This window comes from Microcebus murinus, chromosome 17, assembly GCF_040939455.1.
Source record: "Microcebus murinus isolate Inina chromosome 17, M.murinus_Inina_mat1.0, whole genome shotgun sequence".
NCBI classification, from domain to species: Eukaryota; Metazoa; Chordata; class Mammalia; order Primates; family Cheirogaleidae; genus Microcebus; species Microcebus murinus.
In genome coordinates, this window is record NC_134120.1 from 19,782,695 (window position 1) to 19,795,230 (window position 12,536).

General features: G+C 37.0%; 1 protein-coding gene across 1 annotated transcript in view; it reads right to left on the reverse strand.

The window, feature by feature from the left end:
- Nucleotides 1-3,314: 3,314 nt before the first annotated feature.
- Nucleotides 3,315-12,536, reverse strand: part of DCC (DCC netrin 1 receptor) — a 1,043,477-nt gene continuing 1,034,255 nt past the window's right edge. Inside the window, exons 28-29 of the mRNA XM_075993861.1 lie at nt 11,845-11,987; nt 3,315-7,890 (exon numbers count right to left, since the gene is read on the reverse strand). Coding sequence (XP_075849976.1) covers nt 7,801-7,890; nt 11,845-11,987 — 233 coding nt within the window. The 3' untranslated portion in view covers nt 3,315-7,800. The remainder of the gene's footprint in view (nt 7,891-11,844; nt 11,988-12,536) is intronic.

Below are 12,536 nucleotides of genomic sequence, written 5' to 3' on the forward strand. Positions count from 1 at the left end.
TTTATTCTCCACTTTAGGACAGACACTAGATATCCATTTAATTTTTCTTTAAATAGCCAGTTTTCCATGGAGACAATCATATCTGATAGCCTTCAATGATAACACAACATTCTTTTGTAAGAGATGATTACATGAATTGAATATAATAGTGTAATATTTCTGATATAAAATAGATTGCTATATGTGTTGCTTCTATTTCTCCATATCTCTTTTAATATGTTTGCTGTTACATATTTATATTTCAGAAGTCAGAATAAACATCAGTATTTGTAGAAGATGGCGCTGGAATATCCTTATTTAAAAATTGTGGTAAAACATAATGTAACATGAAATTTATAATTTTAACCATTTTTAAGTGTATAGTTCTGTGGCATTAAGTATATTTAATTTTTTTATTTCAGCATATTACAGAATTACAAATATTTAAGTTACATATATTGCCTTTGCCCCACCTGAGTCAGAGCTTCAAGTGTGTCTATCTCCCAGAGAGTGCCCAATTTTTTCTTCTTTTTTTAGTGCTTTCTGCCTCGCTGGAGTGTGTCTGGCAGGCGAGGAGCCTACATTCATATTTTTCATGTTACCATCACCACTATCCATCTCCAGAACTTTATTCATCTTCCCAAACTAAAACTCTATACCTATTAAACAAATGCTCCCCACTGTCTTCTACCCACCGACAATCACTATTCTACTTTCCACTGTCCATGTTTAATAAATTTGACTATGCTACATACCTCATATAAGTGGAATTATAAAGTGTCTTTTTGTGACGGGCTTATTTAACTAAGGTTTATCTTGCATGTGACAGGATTTTCTTATTTTTTTAGCTAAATAATATTCCATTGTATGAATATGCCACATTTTGTTTATCCATTGGTCTGTCTATGGACACTTGTGTTGCTTCCATATTTTGGCTGTTGTGAATCATGCTTTCATGAACATGGGTGGCCAAATATCTGTTCAAGTCCCTTCTTTCAATTCTTTTGGGTATATACTGAGAAGTGGAATTGTTGGATCATGTAGTAATCTATGTTTAATTTTAAAAAAAAAAAACAAAACTATCATACTGCCACTTTTTTCTTCTACAGTGACTATACCAATTTAAATCCCACCAAAAATGAACAGGGGTTCTGGTTTCTCCATATCCTTAGAGATATTCAAATACATTTCTTTTCTCTAGATGGACTGATAATTGGTTGAAGAACATGGTAAGAGCTAGGTGACCTTTAAAGCCTTCATCTGTCCTGTCATCTGTGATACATTGCCTTGAAACTATAACTTACTGAAAGTTTTCTGCTTGCCCAAAAGAGTTAATAAAACTTTCATTAATACATAACTTTTTCTTAAAGAATAGATGGTATGTCAAACTGAATCTTTCAATACCTGCAGATATGTATTGTTCGACGCATATATGTCCCCATGTTCTGCTATTCACTCTATACAAATGAAATATCTGGGGGATGGAGAGAGTATTTCATTCATTTGCTGTTGGTGTGTTGAAACTGGATCACAGATAGAAGGATTTTGTCTTGGGTGAACTCCCCAGAAACAGATCCTGCTATGCAGACTTGTGTCAAAGTGATTTATTATGAAGTGCTCCCTGGAGAAACAATTAGCGGAAGGGGAAAAGAGAGAAAGGGAAAGGAGGCAAGCCAAGCATAGGTACACTATCGTGAGTGCAGTACTGTGAAGCAACATCTCCATGTAGTCACTTTGGCTCAGCCCTGCAGAGATAAATTGGGTTAGATCTCAGAGTCATCTCCATTGAGGGCAAAGGGGCTAGAGTATTTAGCTGCCACCGGTGAGGTCTGATCAGACACATCTAGCTCTCCTGTGCCTGTAGACAAAGTAAGTTCCAGCAGTCTGAGGCAGCTCGCCAATAAAAAGACATGGGTGCTGACTTCTGGGATTGAAAGTGCACTTGGGAGTGTGCAGAGAAATGGTATAAGGATCCAACGGGCATGGCAGATACTGAGAGCTTCTACCACAGATGTTAATAGGAGGCAACGTGTATGCCATGGTTTGGATGTTTGGCCCCCTCCCAATAGATCTCATGTTGAAATTTTATTTCCAATATTGGAAGCGGAGCCCAGTGGAAGTGTTTGGGTCATGGGGTCATGGTAGCAGATCCCTCATGATTGGCTTGGTGCTATCCTCTTGGTAATGAGTGAGTTCTCACTCCATTAGTTTCCCCAAGAGCTGGTTTGTTTAAAAGACTCTGGCACCTCCTTCCTCTCTCTTGCTGCCTCTTTCGCTATGTGATTTCTGCACATGCCGGCTCCCCTTCCCCCTCCACTGTGAGCAGAAGCAGCCTGAATCCTTCACCAGGAAGAGATGCTGGCACCTTGCTTCTTGTACAGCCTGAAGAACCACAAGCCACATAAACCTCTTCTCTTTGTGGATTACCCAGCCTCAGGTATTCCTTTATAGAAACACAAACCAATTAAGACAGTGTATTCTAAGGATAAGTACAGACAGGCTTGGGGCTGTGTGTGTAGTACAACCATTTACTATAAATAACATGATGAAAGAACTTTGTATCAAAACTTTATTTATTAAACAAAAAATGCACCATTGGAATAACATTTCTATAAAAAATGAATATGAGACTGTTCTACAGTGATTACAAAACCCCTTTTTCCTCGTGTAGTAGTATACAAGATCATGTGTAGAAACAGTCATTGTTTTAAACTGTAAGCAAGTTTCCTTTCTCATAGAACAAGATTTACACTTAAATATTGCAATCACTAGTCTAATTTGGTTAACAATGCTAGAGTCTGACAATTTAAAGAAACTCTTTGTAGACTCAAAATACCTTTTTTTTAAAGGTGTTTTGTAACAACAAAAAGTTTCTTCTTCCACTAAGGCTAGTTAAAGCTGTAGTATACCCATTTCTACCAAATAAACTTATCACTAGCACACTAACAATTCAAGTTGCAAAGCCCTTTGAGAGAATGAGTAGCAGTGATTTGAAAAATGCTTTTAGAATTATTTCAGGTTTGGTGTCATCTTCTCTGAATGACCCTAGGGAGGGAGAAGGTGGTGATGATGGAACTTCAGTGAAGGCTTTGCCTGGACTAGACATCTCGTTATACCCAGCAATGGACAATTCATTTCCAAAATGGTCCCTCCAAGATATGGAACACTGCAGCTTTAACAGCCATACCTAAATCCCAACCAGATCTCCCTTTTTATCATAAATTATCCAAAAAGAAGCCACTCTAAATAATAAATTAAATATTACTTATAAAAAGTACACCCCATACCCACCCACCCTCCCCCAAACAAGCTGACAATTCACAAAGTTCAGAATTGTCAGGTTTACCCTACAATAATAAAAAACAGCATTTTTCCTCCTCTCCAACATTCCTTTCTTGCATCTGAAAATGCACGTTCAGCACACAGTGAGATCCCTTGGCCCATGCCTCTGTGACATCTTGTAGAGTTTTGCTGTTGTACTGCTACCAACAAAAATCATAGGATGACAATGCACAAAGGCTCTCTACTGAGAGCAAGAGAAAAAAATCCTTCGGAGAGTGCAACTGGAAGTCCAGCAAGTGAACATCATCCAATAGTGGCAACAGAGAACCCAGATCAGAAGTATAATAACATTCACTTTCTGATGTGGGCACGGTATTTTGTCTCCTGTATAACCTCACTGACTAGGAAATAGGCATTTCTTTTCAGAATCACTATTTTTTGGAAGCAGGAGTTTGAATAGCAAGGCATATTGAAGGATGGGTGCATATACTCTTCATTGGAATGGAATATCATACAAAACACCTATTTATGATTTTCCAAAGTATCCAATTTGAATTAGAATACCGAAGTCAAGTGTTTGGTTTTTTGTACAATACGAAAGCACTTTCTGAAAAGTTATGAGATAAATACAAATTATGAGTCAAATGTTGTTTTGAATGTGATTTCTAAAAAGAGAGAGAGTGTAGATTTGAGTGTATGAATGCTTCTGAAGCTCTAGAAGATTGTGGGCTCTGTCTTGTGGATGTAGTTATGAACAGGGTAGGACACAACCTCTGGCCTGCAGTACTGCCTGTGGTTGTATGAAGGGAACCAAATGAGGCATGGAAAGCAACCCTGCTCCCCATCTATTTTAAAGTTCAGATGCGTTTGTTTTGTTTAGACACACCTAAAACCAGGGAATTTTTCTAGTTTCCTTTCTTTTACTGACTAGAAATGTACATTCCAAAACCATAAGAGGTCTGAGTCTGGGATATGATTTTGTCTAAAATAGTAAGATGATATCTTTAGAGATAACTTTTTGTTGGCATTACAGTCCAGCTGTCATATCTAGGACACTCTATTAAATTTGGAGACAACCTTAAGATGCCTATTTAAACAAAGTCAACAGACGTTTCCAAAGGGTGGATAAGTACCCGAAATCATCTTACGTACAGACACTGACAGCTTCCAGAAAGACCTGTACTTGAGAGATTCTATATTGGAAAAACCAATGAAGGCCAAATTTTACAGGTCCAAAGTGTTGTCTGGACCATCACACTAATGCCAGCTGGCTCTCCCCTTTTGTACCTGCTACCAAGGCAGGAGACTAAACCTACATCTCACTTTGAATAATTTTTATTTTGAAAAAAACTAATGTTATATCCAACAAGAAGGCTTAATAAATCTACCTCTTATATCACTGGCTTGGTTTTGTTTTCAAGTTGCTCAATTGAGTGTGCATTTTATAATACCCACATGTAAAGTTACATTATTTAAATTTTCAAGAAGTTTATATCTTTTGATTTCTGTTATACAAAGAGGCAAGTCTGGCTGGTTTCTTACTGGAGGTGAATCACTAAGAAATATTTAACTTTTGGCTAGTGTATCATCCAAATATTTTTTATACCTTTTGAGCGATTTGCATTTCTGTCAGTTTAACAAAACGTGGAAAGTTCTATAGGAAAGAAAATAGCTTTCTTATTCAGGTGAAATATTAACATAAAAACCCATTTTGTTTTTTTCAAGAGGAGGCTCTTGCCTGACAGTTCAGCACCTTGCAGGGGAGGCCTGAGAATGCTCTGCCAGGTTTGATTTTTCTCCTTTTTCAGGGAGAAATGAATCCTGGTGGCAGAACTGCTAGCTGGCCATCAGGCATCACCCTATGGGAGTCAGAGAGATTTATGAGCTTAAAAAGAACTGCATGCCATGAACTAGATTCAGTAGAAACAAAACAGGAATTATCTCATAGTATTCACAAGTTCTTCTTGTCAAGAAATTAGGAGACTGGAAAGGGATTGGAAAGTTACCTAAAAAGTAGGGCAGGCAGTTGTACACGTATGTGAACTACTTGAGAGTGCAGAGCGCAGAGGTTTATGGAAGTTGTGGTGAAGTCATTGTGTATCAAAACCACCAGGTAAATGACACTAGATTCTTTTGAAGATATTTAAATGGATCCTACTCTATATTCAATGCTTGGTGCTAAGACTTTTTAGTATTGCCAAAATTGCTAAAATAAACCTCTATATTTGTGTAACAAAGAAAGTTTCAAGAGCATGCAGCAGAAATACAACTCCCACTGAAAACAAATCACATATACTTTTCATGTATTTTTTCAAATTTTTGCTTCCTAAAGTCATTGACTTTGACTAGAGGGATCTAGAATTTTGTGAAAATGCTAGTTCTCTTGATTGTCCAACTTCATTCTACAGATTGAAATTGTACTCAACCCCTAAAATCTGAGATTTGCAGCCCATTCCAAATTGAGCATCCAGAATGATCCTAGTGATATCAAATGCCTTCAGAGAATGTTCCCTGTGTGTCAGTATTAGAAAGGGGAGGCTATTCTAGAGCCTAGAGAAGGTTAGGCTAGCCTAATGAACATTTTCTTTTTTGATGTTATGGATTATTTCTGAAGAATTTCAATATTATGTTAAGAAATGCCTCATTCCAAGTCAGTGGAGGGTTGTCTACCTAAGTGCCCCGATGTTAAACAAGAGTAATCTGTCCCATAGAACAATGTCACATAGCTCTTCTGAGGGACTTCCAGAAAATCTTAGATTGAAAGAGCACTCTTGTAGAAGGAACAATTTTGCAAATGGACCGGACTTTCTAATGAACCATTTGAACAGCCCTCTCTGACATCAGATTTCCTTCCTGACATAAAACTGTAAAAAAATAATCTGAATTATTACTTCTGTTACAGTGCCATTTTGCTCAAAATATTTCATTCAGGGATTCATATATAATTACCCACCTAATAAAAGGAGCTATTAGGTTGTAAAGATCCTATCCCTTCCATGCTCTTTTAAAATTATGACCTACTCAAGCTTGAAATCAAAGGCAGAGCTGAAAGGAATAATTCAGCTGAAACTCTCCCATTGGGTTTTTAAGTCGCCTAACTGATAAATATGCAAACTAGCTCCCTTTTGGCGATTCAGCTGCATAAACAGGGATTAACTCCAAATGCAGCTGAAAATTCAGAAACTAAAATGTTGCACACAAAATATTCTTAATTTCAGCTAGTTCCAAGCTGTACATAAACATGGCCATAGAAGTTTAAAATTCTAGCCCACAGTTTAAGACGCTGCTTTTGAAAGGTATCCAGTGGGTTTATGATGTGTCAGAAGTGTAAAGTGGTACCCGGCCCTCTGTCTCTCCCTGACTCTGGCACAGCTATGGTGTAGAAGGTTCCCTTGGCAACAGGGCCTGGTGGTCAACACTTGCCAACACTGATGCCACAGGCAGAATTGGCGTCGTTCAAGAGAATGTACTGTTAGAAACTGCCTTTTATTTTCCTTCCCTTCCTTGGGGTCTGCTCTTAGGGAATCTGCTATTTCCACAGGGTGTTGGGAAGGAGGGCAGGAGATACTGGCAAAGAAGCCATCCAATGTGTGGAGCTGGCTACCTTACCCAAGGCTAGTTGCCAAAGAGAACTCAGGGAGGGGCAGAGGGGCAGGGGCGACTCTCCTGTCCAGACTCCTGAGGAAGATGGCCTTGGTGAAGCTTTGAAACGGTATCACAGTGTGATATGGCACAAAAGCCACCCAAATTGAAAAGTGTCCTATTACAAGCTTAAGCATATAATTACCACTATCTGAGAAGATTGCATATTGTATCCTCTTTCTGGAAGTGTACTGCTGCTGGCAGGATGCCACTAGTTGCAGATTTTTATGTTCCTGTACTCCCGACATAAATGTGAACCAAGGGTGGAGTTCCAAATACTTGCCCAAGTGGGTGAATTTTACAGCCACTTGCTGATATCCACCACTTGTGCAAAGATGAACAAACATCAGCATTCACTGCCTTTTTGTTTGTTTACTTATTTACTTTTTGTGCTGTAAGGAAAACATCCAATCCTTTGGTGCTATGTAGTGAGAGAATTCCCATGGGTGCTTCTTTGTACTTTAAAGTTGAAAACAAAATAGTGAGCTTGCACGGGTTTGCCATGGCGTGGTACAGGTTTAAATAATGCACTTGCATTTTGTAAGACTAGACCTACATATAAAATGACAGGTCTTGATGATGGAAAACACAGGCATTAGTTATGACAGTGTGGTCACTGCAGTGGCAAAGACCCAGGACTATTCTATAACAGCATCTTCAGCTTTGACATTTGCTTAGGTCTAGGGACCTCATAGTCATCATTTTACAATTTCTGATGCCTATGAAAGAAGGGATGCTTATTCCTTCTGAACTGCTTCAGGATCTTTCTTAACTGAGTGATTCTGATGGTTGACCTGTACACTGGTTAGAGTTCTTGGACACAGGTGTGCTGTTTATATGTAATTGGTATGCTGCAAAGTTCCTGGAAAATTCACCTCATCAATTCGGCAATATATGTTAAAAAGCCGAGCCTGTGATGGCATTAAGTTGCTTCATGAGCCCTTCCAAACTCGCCATTTGTTCACTCAAATCATCCTGTTCGTACACCTGTAGAGAGAATGAGACCACAGAGTTAGTATTAAACAGGGAGACATTCCTTTTATGAAGGCAGGGACCATGGCTAGTTGGTCATTCAGTATTCTCAAGTCTGACACTGTGGCCCACAGCCAGGGCTGTCCTCAGAGTATAATCATTGAAGATGTTGGTAATAACAGAGGGTGGCGATAAATGATTACATACTGTTTTACAGACTCCATCCTTAGGGAAAATATTTCAGAGTCCAAAAGATGTTGCTTTAAATCAAGTTCTACCAATTACTAGCTTTGTGGTCTTGGGAAAGCTCGTGAACCTGTCTGATGTATAGTTTTCCTCATCTAAATGAAAATGATGTTAATGATGTCTATTTCATAGGCTCTTCTGTTTAATGTCTACCACAGTGCCTGGCACCTGGTGCATGCACATTCAATACACAAGCTCCTTTTCCTTTTGGCAGGTTATCTATCAGGATATCAACAGAATTTTTTTTTTCTTTGTAACAGGCAATAGATAATTTTTGGTGTGAGAACTTGATGGGCTTTGCCTTGACCAATGAAAAGTCTGGGGATTGTGACTTTAGTTTGTATATGGAAACAAAATTCATGCCCCCAAACCAGAGTCAGTCCTAGGCATAGATGTGAAGAGGATCTTTTGATATCATTTGAATGGTGGATAAAAGAGGAGATTAAACTACAGAAAGCTTAGTGAACACATTCTCTGGAGCTCTCACTCACTATGAATCACTTATATCATGTTAGTAATAAGATTATTAATTATCACAGATACCAGGTCATTAGACTTAAGAATTCTGATTGAGAAGGTATGGGAAGGACCTAGAAATCTATATTTAAAAAAAAATTTACCAGGTAATTTCGATGATTTAGTCAGATGGGGAAAGAAGGAGAAAGAGCACTGAGATTGTGATGTGGTTTGAATCCCAGGTCTCTTGTATACTTGCACTTTTTTTTTGAGTCAATCTCCTTATTGGCCAAATGAGAACAGCAAGTTTGCTACCATGTGTAGCTGGAGGAGTCAACAAGTCAGTGCTGGCTGTGGTAAGTGTTCGATAAATGTTACTTTCCCTTTTTCCTTTCTTGATGTATCATTTGTTTTGACTTATACAGATGTTCTACTTGATTATTCTTGGCTAGCCCATTCAATTGATTAGATGACTCAACCAATGAGGCCTGAGCCATGATTTCTAGCTCTGCATAGGCAAGAAACATTGCTTGGTACCACGGTCAGAAATACATATCTAATCCTGCCAAATAAACACCCTTGCTCCCAAAACAGCACTGATAGAATCTGCATGGTGGAGGAATAGGGACAAAACTACTCCAGCCAGTGAAAAGAGCTCAAAATGCATGGTATTAATGCATGAGCTTCCCATAGACATCTCAGCATGTCAATGAATGATTTGGCTATATACTATACAATTTTCAGGGCTTAAGAGGCATTGAAATATATCCAATTTGGCTAAAAAGTATGTTATATTGTATTAATACATGAGGAGAGAAATTAAGTGAGGTGATTGCTTAGTAACTCATTCCCAAAAATGTTCTAATTGTCAGGATTATCTTTATTGTGTAGATTTCATTGTATAATGTGACAATCACTAGCCATGTATAGCTATTATATTCTTGAAACATAGCTAATCCAAATTGAAATGTGTTTAACATATAAAATACATAACAAATTCTGAACACTTAGTACAAAAGTAAATGTAAACTATCTCAGTAACAATTTTTTATATTTACTGTATATTGACATGATTATAATTTAGAAATACTGGGTTAGATAAATATTAAAACTATTTTCACATCTCTTATTGTGGCTTCCAGAAAATTTAAAATTACACATGTGGGTCACATTATATTTCTATAGGACAGTGCCAATAGAAATTGTCCCATTCTTGTATTTTCTTTAATGTTTATTTCTTACTACTCTTAATACTACATCTTTGGCTGTCACTCTTTAGCATCAATCTTAAATGCAAAAATGGGCCACCTAACATGATTCCTAATGAGATGAGATATTTTATGAACATTAGGAGTTTGACTTGATTTGAGTTATGGCCACAAACCTGGAGACTAAACAAATATTTAAGTAAATAGCTACATTCTGACAAAAGTGCATTTGATTCTTATAAATTTGAATCTTTTAAAATGTGCGTGAAGTATATGACACTCTCTACCAAGCATTCTCTTGCACTCCATACAGATACTCTACTTCTTTGGTTTCAATAAAGTTAAAATATTTTATTATTTTTAGTACTAAAAAAAATAAAGTCAGAAAAAAATGTATTGTTCTTCATTCAAATGAAATGATCCTTTATTTTTTACAAAACCAGATTTCAGAAGAAAATATAACTTTGTTAAAGAAAACTGGTAGTTGCATTTCTCAAAGAGGATATGTGACCTATTAATCTCCTGATATTCTTACAATTTTCTTTATTATTATCTGCAATTTTTCAGAAGACTCCATTTGTACATGAAGAAAACAGAAACTATATGGATATGAGTCACATATGCTCTCAATTCACAATTTATGGTAGACAAAGATCCAAATGTATTAACAAAATATAATTTTAATTTGTTCCTTTCATCTTCTTTCTCTTTTAGTTCCCTGATTTTTCAAGGTATCAGATATGTTACTTCCTTAGCTTTAAGTGTTTTATCTTGAATTACATTCAGAAAAGAACTATAAAGTTTTCCATAAATAGCTGCCCTTAAGCAACATCTTTCTGAATCTCCTTTATAGTACATTTTTGGGAGAAATGTTTTCTTTCCTTAAAATTTTGATTTTTTTCCCTTCTCCATTGATTTTCCTTCTGAATTTTCTAATTGGATCATTTTTTAACTTCTTTCCTTACTAATTTTTCCTCTCTTTAAATAATTAAACTTTCCCCTCTTATTTTCTAAATATGCCATTCCTTCTTTTTTTCACTTAAACTCTTTCCTTCATTTCTTCATTTTGCATTTTCTTTTTCTCGAATCTGTATTTACAGGCTATTTTATTATTCAGAAATAATATTTATGAAGACTTCAAAAAACTCTCAGAATATAGCTTTTTGTTTATGTTTCTAATTTTAAAGAATAATTATATAAGCTGGGTGCACAGGCATGCACAAGTAGTCTCAGTTACTTGGAGGCTAGGATAAAGCCTTAGCCTAGGGGCTTGAGCCTAGGAGTTCAGGGCTGTAGTGCACTATGATTGTGCCTGTGAATAACTACTTCACTCCTACCTGGGCAATATAGCGAGACCCAGTCTTTAAAAAAAAGAAAAAGAAAAAACAGAAAGAAATAAAAGGAATAATTATATACTTTTATTTCCAGGAATGCCAATATATTTCATCTAATTGAAACACACATATATGTGTATATGTATATATTATATACACATGGATGAAAAAAATCACACATACTATAGCTGTCTGTAGCTATATGCTTATATTTCTAAGATTGTCCTTAACATTAACTGCCATGTGAGTTGTATTTAACTCACGCTAGTTTTGGGCCCCAGGGCCTCATGAAACACATGTAACTCACACATCTCTTCACACTGGGAGCTATGAGAACTATTTTTCAACTTGTATACAACTCACGCACAGAAAACAATAAGAAATAACAAATTTTCCATTAAATTAGAAACGATCATTTTGTTTTCGAAGTTTTCATTCCATTTTCATAATAAAACACTGTGACCCCAAGGAAAATTTTTTTTCTCTAATGTGGCACTCAACGTGTTAAATATTATTAACTTTTATGTAAGTAAGTCTCTAAAATATTTTATATCTTCTATAAAATTCGTTTTCTTCATAACTGGGTACAGGAAAACAGAACAAAACAACAGTAAGAACAAGGAAAGGCCTGGGGTTAATGGAAAGTGCTCATTGGCTTAGATTGTAGCACCCAGCACCAGTCAACGCTTCCCTTGTTGCGGGGTGAATTTCAAAGACGTCCTTACATTGGCTGATTCCTCCGTCGGTTTGTGGCTCTCCTCAGACACTTCAGGGGCTGTTGGCACAGACACGGGAAGCAAAGGGGATCTTGCTTTTCCAGCCAACCCGAGAGAGGCTGTTTTAACATGAGTCTTAGGAAGAGTGGGCCCTGAAATAGAAAACGCAAAGTGATGAAAGCAATGTATAAAACATCCTGGGGAGCAATTTCTCAAGTACGTGCGCCAAATCCAGTAGGTTGGCATTGCTTTTAGGTTATTGCTCATTCTGTAGCTTAGAGACGGATTCTGACACCATGAATGGGCTCATTTTATTTCTACTAAATGGAAGACAAAATCTGATTAGGCTTTTCCAGATGCATCTCCACGAGTCACATGTAATTTCAAGTGGATTCCAAATCACATCGTGAAATGTTGTCTGGGAGCTCTGGACTATTCATCACACCCTATAAAGTCTCAGGCAAGCTTATGTGGTGCCAGTCTCAGCTGACGGCTAGAAAACCCTGTGCTAAACCACCGAAATAGGCCCTAAATTGCATAACAGAACCAAAGAAGATTTGTGGAGTTAGAAAATATGGTTGCTCTGGTCTACCAATAAGCACTAGATATTACACTGAAACAAAGTCCTTCGTGGCTAACCTGTTAGAATATCATGTCTAATTCTCTTCTGGAAAAAAAAAATACTATAATTCTGTCTTGAC